At 41.1% G+C, this 21,410-nt stretch overlaps 1 protein-coding gene and 1 long non-coding RNA gene across 3 annotated transcripts in view; one reads left to right on the top strand and one right to left on the bottom strand.

The window, feature by feature from the left end:
- zfpm1 (zinc finger protein, FOG family member 1) overlaps window positions 1–21,410 on the bottom strand; it is a 111,328-nt gene that overhangs the window by 9,547 nt on the left and 80,371 nt on the right. For both annotated transcript variants that reach the window (XM_086029245.1, XM_086029246.1), the window contains exon 4: window positions 15,385–15,518. In XM_086029245.1, coding sequence (XP_085885371.1) covers window positions 15,385–15,518 — 134 coding nt within the window. The remainder of the gene's footprint in view (window positions 1–15,384; window positions 15,519–21,410) is intronic.
- Window positions 917–8,280, top strand: LOC147148218 (uncharacterized). The gene is made up of 3 exons (XR_015086625.1): window positions 917–1,020; window positions 5,689–5,828; window positions 8,101–8,280. It is a non-coding gene; the product is annotated as an uncharacterized LOC147148218 (long non-coding RNA).

Here is a 21,410-nt window from a genome sequence, read left to right as displayed (position 1 = left end):
TAGTTTTTAAGTCAAGACGCAATTGGGGAAATTAAGCTGAAAAAATACTGAAGAGAGACTCGGAGATAAATGAAAAATGTTGAGAGATGCCGAGGAACAGAATGTGAGATAAACAAGGAAGACAAAGAGGAACCATTCCACTATTTGCTATGAAATGATTGATCCCATGCGGTCAGTGGTGCCACCAGGGATTTGGGGCCCAGTTAAACACAGCACTTCGTGGCTCACCATCCACAATATACATTGGAACTGATGTTGCAGCAACTGACAAGCTCCTACGCTACGCATGACAGTACAATAATGCACTTTTCTTCATCAATGCAGTTGGCCAGGGCATTCATTCATAAAGAGCACACATGGTGGCGCATGCAGTGACATTTAATAGCCAGTTGTGGGCAGCATTGCTTCAATGCTACGTTGCAGAAAAAGGCAGGGGATTTTCTTTTAAAGCTAATTTTTATCTAAGAGAAATTCCGGTGTAAACTATGACATTACATTGTAAAATCCCAAATTTGGACTTTTTAGTTTCAAAATTTAGTTTCCCTGTGTGCAAATAATACAACATTATTTCTCATAACGACATATGTTATATTAGATAGATGCTTTTTCTTAGGAATCAGTACAATACTGCATTTAAGGGCTTCATGGCATGAGTGAAAATGAATGACTTTGTAATGTGAAAACAGCTTGTTCCAAACGTTGCAGAAAAAGCAAAGATTCTCATATCTGTTGAAGGCCTAAGCCTTGATATGAAACACTGTTGTACATGTTGTGACGTGACTTATGACCCAAAAAACAACACGTGACGTTGGAGAACTCAAACACCTGACAAAGATGGAAATTATGCGTGGGATTGTTTGGGATGGAAAGAAGAGTGGGAAGAGAGGAAGAAGCTTCTCATTCCGTCCTCCAGTAGAGATCGAGGCCGAGCGTATTGTATTTCACGGGGAATTGAAGCTGATGGGACGATACGACTGCTTTTGTTTTAATTTGTAACCCAATGCTGGAGCCGTCTGAGTCGTAAGTACTTCTAATTTGTTTCAGACTAATTCATCATGGCCACGACTTTGGAATTCACCATGATAGGGCAATTGGGAGATCTCAGGAACACGCCGGCTGAAAACACAAACACATATCCATGCATACATAAAATGCACCAAAATAGGCTTCTAATAAACTTAAACCAAGAAGTTAAAATCTCAAATGATGACTACTTATCTCTATGCTGATTGACTGACACTGTTTGGAATTGTACATGTAGCTTATCCGTCTTTGCAGGCAGGGTGGAACTTTGACCACGCTCCAGCAAATTGATTTCATCATTTAATTCGTGGTAAAATATAACAGTTACAAACTAAACATGCAGTAAGCTGGTTAGGTCAACAAATTAAGTCGCAGGGCTATACTGTACAACGGTAGAAATTTGTAACGGTTAACATGTTACACAGAGAGCTACAGACACACAGCCATCGCCTCACAGCAAGATAATGAGAATTAGAGGTGTAGGGTCAGAGCCTACTTTGTGAGCATGAATGTAATTAACCAGGCCTAGAGAGATGCCAATGAGTTTAGGAGAATGGAGGGGCCATTGTACTGTTTAAAATGCCTTTCCACCTGTCGTGGTCTGTAGCCCATCCCAGTCACTCAATGGCCACACATGAAACACATGGTAACTCGTCGCAAAAGTGTCTTTAATTATTGATAATCATTTTTATGAAAAAGCAGGCAAGGATTTGAACAAAACTGAAAATTCAATTTTTAAAGCCAATAAGAAAAAAACAATCACATAAAACAAACACTTGTAGAACCGCCATGTAGGTTGTGAGAAAGAAAATAAAAAATTATGGCTGTTTCCTAAAGCAGTCATGTGCTCTTATGGATCAATTGAATAGTATCATTAGTGGCCCAAGGCCTATTCCATTTCAAAGTCTACCAAAGAAAGGTCAACATACCAGCACGTTTTTACGCCACCATTCTAGTGTTTGTATTCTTGTGAACTCCGGTAATAAGAAATCAAGTACATTAGCATGCATTATCATTCAGGAGCAAATTAAAATGTCCTTTGCAGGTGTTACATGTGATCGGGATTCAGTATGGGCAGATAGTGAAAATCAAGTGACTTGGACTCAGGACCCAAAAAATACGATTGGGACATCCCTGTACAGAAACCGTACTTTTGAAAGAACCGCCCAATCGACAAGCCAAGTTAATGGACCTATATTTCTTTCTATTGTACCTACGTAGTGAGTGCGCGCCTTCCTACGATCGTATCAAATCAAATAGAAGAATTGTTGTCTTACAGAATGAACTTCAAGAATTGCTGTTTTGTACTGGAAATTCTCCAATAGAAACAGTGAAACCTGAACCAATTCAACACAAGATGCATGTCAATCTTTTCCTCCCCGACGTTTTACATTACCACAAAAAACTCACACCGCAATGAAAACACAAACGTGTAATCCAATCAATCTTTTCAAAAGAGTTTTGCTGAAATTTGTCTTAAGGAACTCTGCTTAAGATATCCAGCATGCAACGCTGAGTAAAGATCTCAACAGCAGTCAGTCTTGAGCTTGTGGCCTTGCAATCTCACAGGAGAATGCAACAATTACAACTCAATACGGAATGATGTGTCAGTCGTGTCACCACCTAAAGACTGGAAATCGGATACTCCACAGCAGTTAATTTATTGAGTTTGGTAGATGCTCCTAACCGTAGGTCCTAAATTTCCATAGTGAAGGACTAAGATAACTGAAACACAAGATGGTTGAAGACTTGATACAAGAGGATATATGCGGCATATATATTTTCTTAATATCACATACCAGGGATTTCAGTTATTAGCTCATTAGATAATGATCTCTAAATCCACAGAGATGAAGATTTACTCAACAGCTAGCCATTTTCTTGGCTGTCATTTTAACTGTCAATGCAGCCCTCCACCTATCAGTCAGGCCCCTCCGCTACAGCTCCATCTCTTGGTGGAGAGCGCTGCCTTAAGCCCCAATCAGCCGGAGGAGAGTCTTTGAGCCGCAGTCTAAGCCCGGACCCTGGTCCCCTCATGAATATTAACTAGCCTTGAGCCTGGCTTTAATCTGCCTGATCCTCGCACTGCTGCTGCTGAGACGATAGCGAATCTAATTATTTGGTCTGATATTAACCCCCCGCTCCCACAGCCCCACCACATTCACACGCACATGCACACACACACACAACATGCCCACCCTCCAACAGCATGTCTTGGCTGTTACGACTCTAACATTCAAATGTGCATGCCGGCGTAAACACACGCTGACTGAACTCTAAGCCACCTTCTCTTACTAAAGTCAATTCATGCATCACATTTGTCAGCACACTCAAGCTCGCACGTCTCTCCACCAACCCCCGCCACCTCCAGCACAGCCTACGACACTCTCTCCTTATCAGGCCCCAAAACACCCTCTTCCTTCGCTGATAAAACTTGAATGCAAATGATGCCAGGCTGATTTCATTTCTTCATTTTCTTCCTCCATTCTCTTGTTCACTATCAGAATGCCTCCTTGCTCTCTATCCCTTTCTCGCTCAATCCGTACGAAACTGGACGATGGCGGTAATGGGGATGAGAACTTTCCATGAACTAAACCCGAGATGGTTCTACTTTTCACATTGCCATGTTCTACGTGCACTCGCCTCATTTACTGTAAAAACAGGAGGAATTTAAAATGTGTGACTTTTTTGCTGGCTTCCCCCCAAATGAATGGAACGATTGATTTAGTTTCTGTAACTCAGTAATGTATTGGTTTGCATTTGCCACTAACAATTCCAATTCGGTTATTTCAAACTTCATTTTGCACTTGCACTCCGAGATCCTCCATTCTGAAAACCATCAGACCTACCAAAAGCACAAAACCAGCTTTTAAATAAAGCCATCTCCATAATTTTCACACCTGTTTCCAGCAGCACCCACAATCTGTTAGAGCGAACTTGTAATTGAGCAACAGTATTCTCACAAAAACAGGCCCCAAAGGGTTGCCTCTGCAATCCTTACTCTACAGCAGGGGTGTCAAAGTCAAATGGATGGAAGGCCAAATAAAAAAAAATTGCGACAAGCCGAGGGCCAGACTGATAGAATGTTCATTGAATTTTTTTAAAAGGTCCAGATTGCATCGGGTCCTTCGCGCCTGCTGATGATGTCACGCTTTAAATTTCTGTAATATATTTCTTTGCCTTTATGTTTGTCACCCCCACTGGCTGTTGTGTTTTTATCTTCTGAGTTACTAAATAAAAAATAAAATAACGTACATTACTGCTACTTTTGCGAGGCAGCTCGTACGCCACTTCCGTTTGCGTTTCTCCTGGAAACAATTTTCTGGTTGACTCTGGCTGCAAGATTGTATGAACTGTACATAATATGAAGTAAAACGCAGAGGATCGTATGACTGGTATGATGTCTCCAGCTGACTCTATTTATAGAGTAGCAAGGTATGAATGTGGGTGCTCCTGTCAGAAAACACAGGCCCGTATTCCACTTGACACGTCTATTTATTGTGGTCTGCAACAACACAGACAAAGAATAACCTAGCAACATCATCCAATGCATATCCATTAGTTAACAATATGCCTAAACTGTATTAAGCAATTAAACAGCCAAACAATACATACAATACGCATTCACACGTTTCATCACTAGAATAGTTAGCATACTAGCCGAAATAACTAACTAGTGTTCATCAATGTGACATCACTCACGAGAACATATCTAGGCTATTATGGACAGCAGTTACCTGACACGAACCTACCGGTTAATTATTAAACTCACCTTTTAATATTTACACAACAACAAACATGGTGAAACACAGGCAACCTGCAACTACTGAGTTTGCTGGCACGAACAAACTACTAGCTAGCTGTGTCGAAGGAGGAAAAAGAAAAGAAACCACGTCCCTCGCTATCAACACTTAGTGCTTGAGGAGCGTTCAATGCCTGCTCACAGTGTGGGACATCTCAGCACTGCATCGAATCTCAATGAATTTATCAAATGCCAACAATTACTAATAATAAAACAACGTGAGATTTCTAACATGAAGTATTTCTACATAAAGCGTATTTTACTCCGAATAACTTTTCATCACAATCCGATTTTGAAAGCCACGAAAGGTGAAGTCTTCAGTCGGCAGGTAGACAACCGAAGGACGATCCGCGCAAAAGTAGTGGTAATGTTCGTTATAACAACAGCCAGGGGCTGGCAAACATAGATGCAAAGAAATATATTACAGAAATAGTGTAACGAATTGGGTTATCTGTATTGTGGTCGAATTAGTGTCTTGCCAAGTTGTGTTATTTCCGAGGTTGATGAATGCATCGTGCGGCTCGCTGGATGGGAGAGCATGCGAGCGTGCCAAAAGACTTTATCAAAATATTGTAAAAAAGTATTACTGATACGGCTCTCTGAATTTGAAATTGTATTGCTCAGGTTAAAAAATGTATGTCAAAATGGTTTATAATTTCCATAAAACAGGGTTGTTTCCCAACTTTCCGAGAGATGTGGTGTGCTGAATACATACTGTACGTGAAGAAGACTTTTCAAATAGTGATTACATTTAACTGGAGTGGACTTGAATCAGGATATGTTTGACAAATGTTATGACAAGCACTATGAAAAACATGCACAAAAAGTTCCAATCATCAAAAGAAAGCTTTTGCCGTGTCTAGAAGAGCTGTCCATTCCCTGGACCCAGAGGCATCTCGATTTCAGGATGCCACATTGCTCGAGACCAAAACAATTTGGACAAGCATCAAGAAGTCCAGAAAAACACATGAGTCATGACTCCTGGTTTGGGGACAGGTCAAAGGTAACTTCTACTTTTGTGATTTATTCTTTCAATTATATATTTTTACAGTACCAAAAAACATAATATTGCTTGCTATGTCTGGCACTCTATTTTCCTCCCACATTAAAAAAACAAAGTACATGTGAAATCAATTGGCAACAAATTTTCCCAAATGTTTCGGTGACTAGGTGAAGGAGTCTGAAGGAATATGTGTGTATACGAATGATTTGTGGTATTGCTGGGAAAGACTCCTGCTCACCCGGGGACTTGAACAGGTAGAAACATAAGCAATACATGGAAAAAGTTTGGATTGAAATATTGTTACCTACTGGTTTTGTTTTCTTTGTTACCTTTAAGCCTGACTAACTAGTATTCAAAACTGGAGGTTGTCGTATTTTCTTCAATTTATTCCCAACCTTATCATTTTGAAGCATTTGGAGTTGGGGGGGATCCTACTCCTATCCTGACCTTTTCAACCATTGTTCATTCATTCACCACTTCACAAAACTAATCACTCAATCATCCGATTTGCCAACTTCCTCCCATCTCCTCTTTCACTGTCTCTCCTTCTTCCATGTACACACTCTTTTTTTCCCTACTCTCTCCTCTCTCAAACTCTCTTTCCTCCCCTCCTGTCCACTAGCCTCTTCATCTCCATCACACCACTCTCTCTTTTTTGCTCTCCCATTTCTTGCTACAGGAAATAGCCTCTTTGCCCATCCAGGGGGTTACACGGGTGTACTCACTGTCCCAAACAAAGAGGTCACTGTGTGAATCCTCCAAAAATACAAAGAAAAGGAAGGCAGATAAAAATCTGAAACCTACTACCGCTTCTCCCACACACATACAGACTCTCTCGCTTATTCTTGCTCACAGCACAAAACACATGTAACTTAAAAGTTCTTCTTTTGAACTTCTCTTTCACAGTAGAAATGTCAGGGAGGTGTCAGAATGATGCTCTTACAGGGACATGAATGCATACCTCAGTGTAAAAAAATCGGGGTCAAGTTTGATGGCCTGCATGCAAATGACATGTAAAAATATAAATGTGTGATACTGAAAAGGAATTTTGACAGGAGACTGGAAAACGAGACCCTCTAGGAGAGCGTGCTCCTGAACAGCCAAAGATGAGGCTCAGAGATAGAAAATGGAGGAGGCAGTCTGAACTCTCGCAGCGCTTGCCTTCCTCCTCCACCAGTCAGGAGACGATGCAGATGACAGTGTGATTCAGATACCAGTCAGTCATTACACCAATCTGTTTCATCTTCCCCTTTTACATTTACTTCACACTCCTCCCCACGTTCCTTCTTTCACTGTACCTCTTGCAGATTTTGTTGCAGGTGCTAGACCTTTCCTTGCTTTCTCTTTATTTTCTTTGGTTTCTCCATGGTGTGGCTGGCTAACTGCTGTCAGAGGACCGGTTTGATTTTCTTGAATGTTTTCTCCCTCCTCTTTCCAACCATTCAATGTTGCCAAATCAACAGCTTGAGTCAAGATGTGGTTCGACAACCGTCGAAAAGTAGAGGGAGCCACTAGAATAGGTTCAGAGTCGTCCCAAGTTAAGTTCCATTTCTCCTTGGCGAAGGTAGCACATCCTTTACTGTTATGTTTTAATGCTCTCTGAGTTTCGTTGACCCACAATCCAAAAGGTGAACATAATTTGGTTTTCATTGGGTAAAAGTATGGAGTGTGAAAGAGGCAAGGAAAAAGCCTATAAAATAATGTGTGATTAATACTTCATGTGCCTGTTTCTCGCTGTTCTGTTCCTTCAAAGATCTAACTCGTGTATTTCTTCTGGGGGCATCACAGGAGGTGTCTCACCATAAACATCGATTTGTCATCTTATGAAGGAGCATAATTTTAATTAACATTCTAATTTGATGGGCGGAGGAGACAGACGGCTAGAGAAGAAAAACTGCTGATGAGTCCAGATAAATGCAAAGATGAAAATCAGGACATAAACAAATTGGCTCAGATGAAAAAAAAGAGAAAGGAAGAAGACGGCTCTTGGGAGGATAAGGAGGTGATCACCTTCACTCGTCCTTCCAGAAGAGGAAGTGATGATGAAGAAGTGGAGGGATGAGGAAAGTGGAGGAGGTAGAGGGAAGCAGAGATAGAGAGTGGGAAGAGACTACCCCAAAAGTGTTTGAAAAGCCGTGGGTGGCGCGCCTTATCGCCCAAGTTCTCCTGGAGAGATTATTGGGGGATTAGTGCGAACGCTTGTTTCTAAAACATGATGAAAAGACGTTTGCGCGTGATAACGTTTTGAACTCCACTACTCTGCTCCTTCTAGGATCGTGCCTTGAGGCTCCCTTTCCAAGAAAGACAGGATTGGGGTTGCGTGAGCCTCTGGGAAGCGCTGGCTGAAGGAGAGAGAACAATAGCAATGATGTTGTACATGGGTGTTTCGAGACTTTGCTTTCAACGCCTGTCAACTGAAGAATGAACGGATGCATTACTGCACAGATTCTTGGATTCCTGCATCGTCCTTCCATCATTCCTCTCTGACACAAATTCAAAACAAAGCTGAAACTTTGGTCCTATGGCATGCATCTGTACTATCAGTTAATTGAAGCAGGCTACAATCAAATAAGAGACGATTTAATATCAGATTTGTTCTAGATGATCCAATCAGATGAGTGGCTGTGATGAGCTCACTGTGGGGTTGCCATGGGAGTCTTGCCGAGGAGGACCTGGTTGTTCACTCAACCAAAAACGGGAGGAATCAGCAGCCATGTGATCAGTCGATCAGTAAACATTATCATAGCCCTGTTCTAAACTCCGCCGGCCATATCGACTAGAATATGTTTAAATAGATAAATGGTTTTACGCCTTTTTTTTCAAGAGATGCAAATGGGAGTGTTTCCATATGACACAGGCCAGTTAACACACTGCTAATCTAATGAAGGAGATCTGTTTCCCACCACTGACAAGCTCACTGCTACTCGCATGATAACAAGCACATACAGTACAGCGGTTGCACACACCAACACCCGCAAACAGCAGCAAATCCATAGATGTTTATATTTATTTATTCATTTAGATTAGAAATAAGTCATATGTATCTGTGCGCAGCATCTTTACTTGAACTTAAATATATTGCTGCACACACAAAATTCTTTCCGTCCGGGTAGTGTTGCTAAGTAGACCTCCTACGAAACTGATAGGTTATCTTGCTGGGCCAAATACGAAGCAAATTTGTTGAGGGATAAGTTGGGAGAGGAAGAGCAATGCCAGAAGGGGCATCATCGGCTGGGCTGTGCCAATCTCTTCTAGAAATGGGGGGCGAGTCCTGAAGGTTTAACTGAGGAGTAAGGAAGATAGGTAGAATAGAATAAATATCATTTTTAAAAAAGAAGTGAAGAGACTTAACTGTGAGGCAAAATTGATTCCATCCATCCATCCATTATCCAAGCTGCTCATCCTCACGAGAGTCGCGGGCAGTAGGTGGGGTACACCCTGAAGTGGTTGCCAGCCAATCGCAGGGCACACAAAGGCAAACAACCATTCACACTCACAGTCACACCTAGGGGCAATTTATGCATGCATGTTTTTGGAATGTGGGAGGAAACCGGAGTACCCAGAGAAAACCCACACACATGCAAACCCCACACAGGAAGGCCGGGGCCCAGAATTGAACCCTGGAACCCTGTACTGTGAGGCCGATGTGCTAGCCAGTTGGCCAAAACGTTTCACATATAGCAATTCCCAAACAGGATGCTGGACAATACAGGTACATCGGCAAACATGAATGCTGAGCCACATGAGAAATCTTGCATGAGCGAAAAACAAATTTAAGACTACATACTTTACAAAAACAACAACACACACTTACAGAGTTGGTTCCCTGTCTGAAAACAGTTATATTGTCGCTTTTTATGTTGTCGACATGCTCTTATAATTTAAAAACAAAACTTATCCTTCTACCGCTGATCCCGTAAAATAATGTGCGTGAGCATAATGTAAGAAAGGAAGAAGAATATATACAGGGGGGAGTTGTGAAAAGTAAACAGACTAGACATTAAAGCAGTAAGACTGAAATGTCTCGATATGTTTTGTCAGTTGTTTTAGGTAAACTTAGAGTGTTTTATGTTTGTATTTTACAAGTAACGTTGCTTCTTTTTTTACACTTGTATGACATTACTCTTCTGCTCTGATGCCAGTAACGCGGTATTCCATAATGTGCACGTAACCACTAATCTAACACGCTACTTTTTCCAGTCTCAAGTCTCAAGTACTCGGACTGTAATACTCTTCATATATCAGAAAAAATTAGTGTCTAGAACATATTGACTTCTACTTCAAGGTGACGTCAATATTTCAAAGAGTAGCAGCTGTCACCACCAAGGGCAGTTGCAGTTGCTCACCTCCAGGTTGCAACCATGAGAAAGAATTGACAAGACTTAAATTAACAACACATACTTCTCAGCCACGGTGCCTCCCTCACAAACACAAGTATTGTTTCGTGCACAAAACTAATAGTTAATGAATAAAAAACAGGAGGTTACCTGATTCCTAACACCATATTACAGGCAGTCCTCGAATTACGACGTACGCGACCAACGACGTTTCGACTTTACGACGCCTGTGCCTCCTCCATTTTGTTACCAACACCTTAGTGACTACGTTTACATGCAGTCAATACATGCGGTCCGTTAATAGTCTTCTCCCAACAGCCAGGGTAGGTAGCCTTCCGCCGTCCGTTTATCCGCCATTGTGTCGGGCCGGACCAAATAGTAATCGCCTATAGGCCGGTCTGCCTATCATTTTAAACGGGCTTCCGTTAGCGTTTCTGACTACCAACTTCAACAATCTAAAAACAAAAATATTCTCATAAACTAAAAGAAAAAAATGTTCAGCAGGGTTGTCGGAATATGCTGACTGTAACTATTGAAGGGACTTGTAATTTGAAATTCAAGTAGGGGAGAGTGGGGTAAGTAGTACCAATTTTGACCTAAAGTGCCTTTTACGCAAAGGTGATCAAAGGAATGCCTCCAATTAAGATATGCACATATAGTTTAGGATGTTGTGTATCCCTGGGAGTAATCACTTTGGTTCTTAAATAAACAGTTTGAGAAATATAGCTTTAGAAAAAAAACAGTTTTTTTGTGGCACAACTTGCCCCGATTGTGCCATTAGTCAGAAATCACTGGGGTAAATTGTGCCATTGATAACTGAAGTAAAATAGATCCTTTTAATCTCCCAAACGATAATGCTGTATAAAAGCAAGACATAATCAATACAAAACTACTCTAATTAAATGTTTATTTAAAGTTTTAACATCATCAAAAGCCAATTTGCTTGTTGTTTTTTTGGACTTAAATGTGCATACCTATCAAGTATCCCTTGTTTGCAGGATGAGCAAAATGAATGCCTCTTTAAAAATACGTGGTCGCATGATGAATCTCTTCTATGGTTTTCTAAATAACAGGGGTGGCACTACTTGCCCCTTGGCACAAATTACCCCACTCTCCCCTAACCAGCAAATTAACTCAATTGCTTTTTCAAGGAAACTGTGGCAACACTGCTCTGTCATTCAAGATCAATCTAAGACTGTTTTATTTCTTTCACGCTGTACTATTAAAAGCCCTTTATTGTTTTGTTGTTTGTTGTTATTATTATGTAAGCGTGGCTTGTATAGTAACTAAATGTTTGATGATACAAACACATTATCAACATTAACGTGATTACTTCCATTACTCCCAAAGGCGGAACATGAGAACAATTCAGTGGTGGACTAGTTTCTTGGAATTCATTATGAACAACTATAGAGGACTACTGTAAGCAACTGAATGAAAGATTGCAATTTGTCAGGTTGCTTTACATGTGCACATCTCTCTTTTTCAGGATAACCCTGACCTCTGCTGACCCAGGGAGGGATGGAGGGATAGTCAGAGGCGGGGGAGGATATAAAGTGAAGGGGAGAAACATGAGGAATGTGCGATCGCGACGGTTTATCTTCTATAGATACTGGAGGGCCGACTCCTCACTCCTTCAGTCCACTACACTGTAAAAAATATATTCATAATTACGCAGCATTTTACGTCATCAACACCGGAAATGGTGTTTATAACGTTAAAAGGGCCGCATTACTCAAAATTGTTGTCGCTAGTTACGAAAGTCAATGACAATAATGATGACCAATGCCTTTTATCTGATGTTAATCAGTGAAATTGAATGCGATTTGATGTCGAACAAGAAAGCGCAGTACATTTTAGAGGAGGAAAATGTTTTAATAAATGCATAGTTGTGCTTGTTTGGCTGAATATTATTGTTGAATTTACCATTTTATCATGTACATTTTTGTAAAGATTACAGTTTTAAACTGTAAAATTTACAGGTTGTTTTGTAATGTGTTTTACACCCTGCTGTATTTTCTTACAATATAATTCTGGCAACGACGGCTGCCAGTTTTTTTCTGTAAAAACAACGGTATTTTTTTTTACAGTGTAGGTAGGACGTGGCGAGATGAGGATGGAAGGCGAGCATAAAATGAGGTGCAGGAGAGAGCATGAGTATTAAGGATGAGTATTAAATACTTATCATATGAATACAAGCCTTCAAGGACAGACTTCAGGACAAACAGGACAGTACGGACAAAAGGTGATGGGTGATCAAGTGGTCGCCTGCTTAGCTGAATGTGCATGTGTGTGCGCGCACACCCATTTTATCTGTATGCTCCCTGATAATAAACAAAATCTTAGAAATGAGAGACTATCAAACAGAAATCAATCACTGGGGTTTGCTATCCAGGAGGATGGCGCCACACGGAGATAAAAGACAGGCGGATGTCTGGGGAAGGAAGGGAGGCGAGGTAAATGACCGGCCGGCTTTAACTAGAGGAAGCCTGAGTCAAAAAATGAACTAGGCACAGCCTGACTGACCAGTTGGTATTTAACGTGATCCTCGGTGAGGATGTGTCACAGTTAGCGCTCCGTACCAGGAAGCCTCACCCACCATCAGCATCATATCATTAGATGGACTTGCACATGATGCAAAATAACAGAGTCTGATAGGGCTCCATCCGGTCACATGCGCACACACAGGCAACGGCGCGCGAACACACACGCACACACACACACATTCAATCAACTCTTTTCATTTCCAACCAGTAAAACAACTACTGCAATAAAATCTCTCTTTGTGTCCTGGCATCTAACCCCTGACCTTTCACCTTTCCAATCAAAACCACAACTCTTCTACTTCACCTTTGTATCGGTCTACACCAAGAACGAGTGTGCGTTTCAGAAAGCATAACAATCCTTGCCTAACGGCATATCACAGCATGAGGAACGGGCTGAGAGGAAAAAGGCCGACGCTCACATTCAGACAGCTATCCTGTAGAAGCACATTATGTATTTTAATAAATGCAACACCAACGTATATGGTTGGTAGACCATTAAAGCTACTTTGCTTTAGTCTCGTACAACACCAAAGTCCAACCGAAGATTTAAAGGAAAATATGCTCCAAAAGTCAAACATGCGTCCAGAACCCGAAACCAAAGTGGAAAATGCAGCACGGCATCAAATGATCGCCGCTGCGCCATCGCCAAGTTAGGCCGGGTACACACATAAAGACAATGGGGCTTTTTTGTTTGGATTTTGCCCCTTTCCCCACCAACAATGTCAAACGCCTGACTATATTATGTCTTATAAGATTGTCCTAGAAGATTATCCTTCTGTCTGAGGTGTGTTAACAAATGGATTTGTCCTAATAATTGGGTCTAAAATGAGTAGAGACCAAAAATTACATCCAAAAATCTTTGTGTGTGAGGAAAGCTGACTCTCAAGCTGTTTGACTCCGTGGTCTGTGATGTAACGGAATGTAGCCGATCAAAGAATCACCCGGACTGAGGAACAAGGAAGCAGTGGTAAATAATCAAAAGAGAAAACATGTTCTATTGTTTTTGGGATAAAAGCGGGTTCTATAGACGCCAAGAAGTATTTTCCACAGCAAGTCTTTTCTTGACGACATCACCATTTTCAACGCTCCCCGCCCGGTCATTTTCGGAAACGCTTGGGTAAAATCACTGTATATATCTGGGAGCTTCTGTTCTCCTTCGATTTTGACAGATCATGTGTGATCACGTGAGATTTCCATCTCTGAGGAAATCAGGGGTGGAAGATTTTTATGTATGTGTGGAGCTCTGTGTTGTGATTATCGGAGCGGAGCACACGCACGGCACGACCAAAACTGTTAAACGCCTGATTTGTCATTTTGATCTGTCACAAATTAAGAAAAAAAAAAAGATATAAAATCTGAAAAATCCTTATGTGTGTACCTGGCCTTATTTCACATGTTTGTTTTTTGGCAAGGGTGATATTGATCTATTTTATGAGAGACAAGTTAAATGCCTTGTTATTGCACTTACCGGTAGGTGGCAATTAACTTTGCTTGAATACTAGTATCGAAATGTTTTATAAGGGAAAACATTGGGTCCGTCATGATCTGTCTTTGTTGACTTTGGTCTGCATTTTGAATTTAGTTTCATGTTTTCATGTCCTTTCATGTCCTTGTGTTCCTTTTTCTATGTATGTCTTGTTAGATTATTGGTTTCATCTGTGCTTGTCATCCCGGTCCCTTGCGTTAGCCATTCAGCTCCCTCCAACCCTTTGTGTCTTGTCCAGGTGTTCCTCTTTGTCTTGTCAATTTGTTTGTTCAGTCCTTGTCGGTTCATTGTCCTTATGCCCTTGTCATGTCCAGTTGCTGTTTGTTTGTTGCCAAGCCAAGTCTTTAAAGAGAATGTCAACCCCAAAAATTCTTTGCAATAATATGTTCTATTCGCCTTCACTAGTCTAAACATGGCATTCTGGTTAATATCGCGTTTGTGGAATATGAGTTAAGGAGTAAAATGCACCCGTTTTTATTTCACGGGGGGCCATTTTGTCACTTGCTGTCAGTTGAAAATGACATCACAGTTGCTCAGTGCTCAGGTAATGACCCATCACAGCTCACCTGTTTTCTGAAGCTGAGCCATGATTGGTTGTTATGATGAGCTCTGAGCAACTGTAAATTTCATTTTCAGTTGACATCCTGTGACAAAATGGCCGCCCACTGATATGGACAAAAATGGGTGGATTTTACTACTTAAAGTTTAAATTTAATGTTGTTTTTTTAGTCCATAAACGCACAATTAATCAGAATGCCGTGTTTCAACAAGTGGGCCTGCTGGGAACATATTCTTGAATAAAATGTTTGGGTTGATTTCCCCTTTAACTCATATTTCACAAACCCAATATCAATCAGAATGCCGTGTTTCGACTAGTGGGGCTGCATAGAACATATTGTTAAGAAAGTTTATGGGTTGTGACTTCCGCTTTAAGTTTCTCACCAACATTATTGTGGATTTTTGTTAATTCAATTATTTTGAGAATCTGATTTACCTAGTGTGTTTTGTTCTTTTGGAAATTAAATACATTTTGTTTTGGAACACTCCCTGCTTCCCTGCGTTTGGGTCCTCCTCAATGCCGCTACATGACAGGGTCCCTGGAGCTAATTCCTTTCTGTTTTTACTGTTTATTTCAGTTTCACATCAATGCTATAACAATGAAGGACCTTCCTGGTTAGAGTCCTCACCTCTGATGCCCCATCATCTGCACTGCCGTCTGACTGGAGGCTTCCAGGGTAGGGTCCCCAAACAGTGTCTGTATGGAGGTCCCTGCGGGCGATGACTTTTCTGCCGCTACCTTCTTCAGTGAGCTCCAGTTCATCTGTCATGGGATTAGAAGAACATAAACATTACATTCAGCACCAAATATTCTCATGTCTCCCTAAGGAAGAATACACATTAAAAGTCCCGTTCTCATCACATTTAAAAAAGAAGTCAACCTAAAAATTGTCTAATATGTTGTTTGTGCCCTCACTATAGTCTAAAAACGGGATTTTGATTACCGTAATATTGCGTTTGTGAAATATGAGTAAAGAAGCAAAATCCACTCGTTTTTATCCATCTCAGGGGGCGGCCATTTTGTCACTTGCGGTTGACTGAAAATGACATCACAGTTGCTCAGGGCTCAAGTAACGACCAATCACAGCTCAACTGTTTTCTGAAGCTGAGCCATGATTGCTTGTTACCTGAGCCCTGAGCAACTGTGATGTCATTTTCATGGATAAAAACCGATGGATTTTGCATCTTAATCTGTATTCCACAAACACAATATTAATCAGAATATCAAGTTTAGACTAGTGGGTTTGCATAGAACAGATTCTTGTAAAGAACATTTTGGGGGCGACTTCCTCTTTAAATGCATTTAGTATCGTTAGCCTTGCGCTTGACTTTCATGCAGAATTGTTTTATGTTGAGCTCAGTTTTGGATACATTCTTGTGGGAGTTTTAATGATAAATGTTTATTGTGAAATGAATGAACGAATGAATGACATTAAATCTGTGAGTTGCTAAATTATTGCAAACATCCCCGTCACATTAACGCAGGAGCATTTGAGGGGTTTCAGAAAACAAATACTGCATTCGACTTGAACTTGACCTGAACTCTTGCAGCAGTAACGACAGCAGCACAATTGCCCAAACAGTCCGTGGCTCATCACCAGGGGGCGTTTGATATGATCTGAGCAGTTTCACTTGTGGCTCAGTTGAGCAGCTTCTTTTTGTGTATTTCCTCTACATGATAACTGTAGAAGGATGACAGTGACAGCTGTGGTCAGAGCCTAGTGCATCCCAGACAGATAGTGGGCTGTGGGAGTGGTCTGCAGTTTCGAGAAGTTCCAGCAGATCCTCAGATTTGTGAACAGCCAGTCACCAACTGGTTATGGTTAGACTGGATATCCACAGCTGAGGCCGAGGGTACTCTCAGTAGAAAATCTCTGTCATTATAATCATTCTCGTCACTCTGATGAAAACGCATCCAAATTCAGCCAAACCTCCTCTTATTCCGCCGTTTTCATCCACGGTTCAGGAGACTGTTACAGGGGGTCGGTCTAAAGTGTTGGGCCTGATAAGAGTGTTTGTCTAACACTCTCCATGTCAAAACACTCATCTATCTTCTCTGTATCTATCCCCACCAGAGAACAACGGACAGACGCTGATAAAATGTCTTTCCCACAGTTGGTGGGGGTGGAGGTAGAGGTGTTGGTGCAGGGAAGGGAGGGGGGCAGATTTATGAGGAGGTGCAGAAGCATGGTTTGAGAAGGAAAGTTATGTTGTAATGTATCAAATGCTACGCTAATTACATGCGGCCATGGTTAAAAACGTTGTTCTTTGAAAGACAACCTTCATTTCTCTTAAACTGACACTGAAAACTACAAAGTAAACACTGACAGCACAATTGTTTGTATTATGAAAGTCAAGTGCCTGAAATTGTAAAGCTGTCTTTTTCATGTGCCCCCTCCCCCAATGTCCCAGTCAGGGTCAGTCCTGTGAGCAGTTCGACTTTTTAACGTGTCACCCTGCTGCACATCACAACAAGAACCTTTAGTGCTCAGATTTGTGCTGGCAGGATGTTGAGCTAGCCTGTCTTGAAGATAAATTAAAACTATTTGCACTCAAATATGAGTAACGTCAGCATCGGATATCTGCTCCAGGTCAAGAGCCCGCCCCAAATGACTCCTTAGTCAGTCCAACCTCCTGGCATCAGTGCCTGAAGTCCAATGTCCGTCCAGCCTCTCTCCTATATTCTTGTAGACCTCTCTTTGGCCACTGTGACCCTCCTTATCGCAGTACTCCATCAGTGCCCAGCCTGCATATGTGTTATTGGCTGATCCTCACCACATGGGACTCTTATCAACCTGACCAGCTCCATTGACCCTTATTGTGAAATTGTGCAAAGATTTGACCTCAGTGAGCCAACACAGATATCAATTAACAAGCCGGACAACAGCGTTAGCTTATCAGCTATTAAGACTGAACACACATGATCACATTGCTTCCATGATCCGCGGACCATATATTTCTGTGTCACCATATCAACAGGTGACTCAAACGAGTCGATCATTTTTTGGGGTGTGTAAAAGGCCAGTGTTGGTATACGTTTGTTTCTCTTGATACACCGATGTAGTACTAAAAATGTTGAGATGCACTGCAATCACACATATTTCAAACATTATCATAATCAAACAAGTGGAATCTCGAAAGAGAACATCCCAAACGTTGTCCAGTTTCAACCCAAAATTTCTTGGAATACAGGAATCAAAAGCCAAATCTTGTGCGACATCATGAGTGACGTCAACAAAGTGTATTTTGCCATTTGTTCGCTTTAAAATAGCATATAGCGAAAAACGTAATGGCTACTGACTAGTACATGACCAGAGATGCTTGTCAAAGTGAAAAAAAAAAGACTTTCACAACTAAATGTGTTGACATTACATAGTGACACAGTCATTTGATAAGTACCACATGACCAGTAGATTGTATTTAAACTAGGACTGTCAAAATTAAAGCATTAACTATGGAGATTAATTTAAATTGCATAACGCACAAAAAAAAATAACTCAGTTAACTCAGTTTTATTTACTTTCTGTAGTAGCTGACCTCTGCTCACTGTGCAACTAAGAGGAGAGTCACGCAAAGACGGACTTTTACGTAGTTTTACTTTAAAAAGTTGCTTGACGGCTCATTGGATAAATCCCAAATAATTTGCACACTTTGCACAGCCAAATTCAAATAAAATATTAGTTGTACGTCTTTGGTGTATCGTTTAGCTGTTGTATTTTACAGTAGAATAATCGTATTCAAGGATCAAAGAAAGCTATTAGCACAGTCTTTGAATCGAAATATACTTTTATTTTTTTCCACATTAATTCCAAGATTTTACTCAAGTAAATATCGGTTCCAAGCTTCGTAAAAGATTGTAGCTGAAAAATGCGATTAATTGCGATCAAAATTTTGCGATTAATTCGTTTAAAAAATTTGACAGCGCTTCACTCGCAGCACTAATTTAAACCAATGCCAGTCTAAATTTCTATTCACACATAGCTGCACACATTGGCTCCAACAAAGCCCCAAAACGACTGCAATCTTGCAGAATAATTGAAAAACCATTTCTGCATTTCATATCATTGTTCATCTGATTAAAACGTAAGGCAATGTACATGGTGTACAAATAAATGCAAATGATGGAACCAAGTAGGTTAATTAAAGCAGCATAATAAAATGTAGATTATGTCTCTGTCAAGGAGGTCGGCTTTATAAAATGCTATTTTCGGATGGTTTGAACACCTCCACTAATGACTACCTCTTGCTAATCCCAACAGGTTTACTGTGCTCGCTGGGTTACCACGAGGCCTACAACAATCTTAATCCCTTTTAATTACCCCCCTTGCTCGCCATAGACCTGAGCAATAACCTGACAGTCCTTATCAATATGACTGCATGCTACCCTCACTGCACCGTATGATACTATCCCCATAAACGGTACACAAACTGTGAGCGTGCGTATGTGCATCACACACACAATTTCTCTGCCATTGCTTGATGACCCAGTCAAAATAAAAATTAAAAAACACAAGGCAGCATGGGCTTGTTATCAATACAAACCAGCTCTGCTACAATGTAAACCACACTACCATATTCTCATACACACACACACACGCGCGCGCACACGCAAACACACACACGAGCAGGCACGCGCTCATGGCGTTATCAATATGTATGCCTCAGCAGCCACTGTAGCATCCAGGCCTCTGTGATGAGCCAACACAATAAAACAATCAGTCTGCTATTAATTTAAACGAGTAACGCAATTAACCATGATTTGGGGGTTGGAAAGAGAGCTGGAAACACTGACAGTGTGTGAAGGAAATCCTGGAAGAGAGGATGATGGGATTTGGAGTGGACTTCCTGAGCAGCACTTTTGCATTGCCTTGTTTTCTGTCACTATCATAATACTAACTAGGTCATCCAAAGGAACGAAGGTGAAAAAACACACTGATGTGCTGGCGTTTATTATTAAAAGGGATGAATGAGTCCAGCGCTAGGCTGCACTGAGCGGCCTACGGCTGAGGCCTGAACACAGGAGCATGCACCTGTGACATGCTCAAACTGACGCTGGTGTGCAGGAAGAAGGCGCATTTCTCTGACTTTGCTCACTAATTGTTTTCTTGAAGGTCTTGTTACATCATTCATTTTCTAAAGGGGAAAAAAGCTACTTTCAGAAGGTTAAAAAAATGAAAATAAAACAAGAGTCCATCCAGGCATGGAAGTTGCTGTTACTAAGTTACAGTACATCTAAATAACAAATGGACATTCCTAAATCTTATCTCTATGTATTTTTTACGCTTTAAAAGCTGAATGAAAATTTAAAAAATTGTTTATGTTGCAGAACAGTAAGCGAAATTAAGCGGATATCACCGTAATATTTCACACACTCGTAAATTATAAATCAACATAATATATCACAATCATACTACAGTAAAATGCATTTTAACGATCATAAAAAGTATTTACCTTCAACAAAATGGTCAGAACACACTTAGTATAATTTGTCAGTTGAAAATCATTTCAATTGATCTTTGCAATCCAGAAAAATTTGGTCACACAGTTACTTCCAGTTTGGTACACCTATGCTGGATGCACGGACTTATATATAAATGGACTGTCAATAGGCACCTCGCAGCTGAAGCCAGAGGGCGGCCATCTTACATTGCCACTGTTACTGACAAATTCTGTTATTTTTTCGCTGAAAACACTGTTATAAGTAAAGGCCGAGATATACCAATCCGACATCAGACGTCAGTAAGCGTCGGGCGTCTGATTGCGCCGTCAGATTGATGTAGTGAACACCATCGAAACATCGGAAACTGTCAAGAAGCATCTGGTGGGCGTTTCATCGTGTTGAATCGGCGTCGTGAGTCGGGACAATTGGTCACTCTTATTGGCTGTTAGCTAGCGAATCAGCGCACGGAGCACGAACTGGAAGTGACAAATGCGGATAAGACAGTGAGCATACCTTTGCTGCCTTAATCTTCTTACAAGTACAAGAGCAAGTGTTGACAATGTAAGTATTTCGCGATACTGTGTCAAGAGCGTGAGGGTTTGCTTCGTGTGGGTGTTCATCGTGAGCGAAGACTATAGCTGAATGCATTGTTTACATTTTTATAATCTGCCCCCAGCCAATAGCTTTCCGCTTGGCCTTTTTTTAACTATGAGGAATAGTGACTACCGCCACCGATGGTATGGAGGGGTATTACATCTCACGCATTCGGAGAAGGTACTTTAATGGTCAGCAATATTGCTGTCTGTCATTGCAGTGTACTTTTTCCAGCGTGACGTGCCGACAGCCGGCCCCACGCCACAGGGGGTAAGCGTCACTGTCACTGTTGGCCAACGTCGTTTTGGTCTATCTAGGCCTTAAGTTTTTTATTTTTTATTTTATTTTTTTACTGCCATGATGCCTGTATGGAGTAATAAGAGCCTATCAAAGAACAAACTTCACTGTTTGCATCGTCCATTCACAGTTATAGAGGTTAGGATTACATTGTGTAGCGAAATTTGTCTCTAAGGGCTTTGCTTTAATTCAATTGTTGATGGTTCTGACAAACTCTCTAAATAAGTAAGTCCGTGGTTGGATGCGAGAGTGAGAGAGTGAGAGACCGTGAGAGAGAGTGAAAGAGAGTGAGAGAGAGAGAGAGAGAGAGAGAGAGAAAGAGAG

This window comes from Filicampus tigris, chromosome 4, assembly GCF_054856515.1.
Source record: "Filicampus tigris isolate MCC_2025a chromosome 4, RoL_Ftig_1.0, whole genome shotgun sequence".
NCBI lineage: Eukaryota > Metazoa > Chordata > Actinopteri > Syngnathiformes > Syngnathidae > Filicampus > Filicampus tigris.
This window is presented reverse-complemented; position numbering and strand designations above follow the sequence as displayed.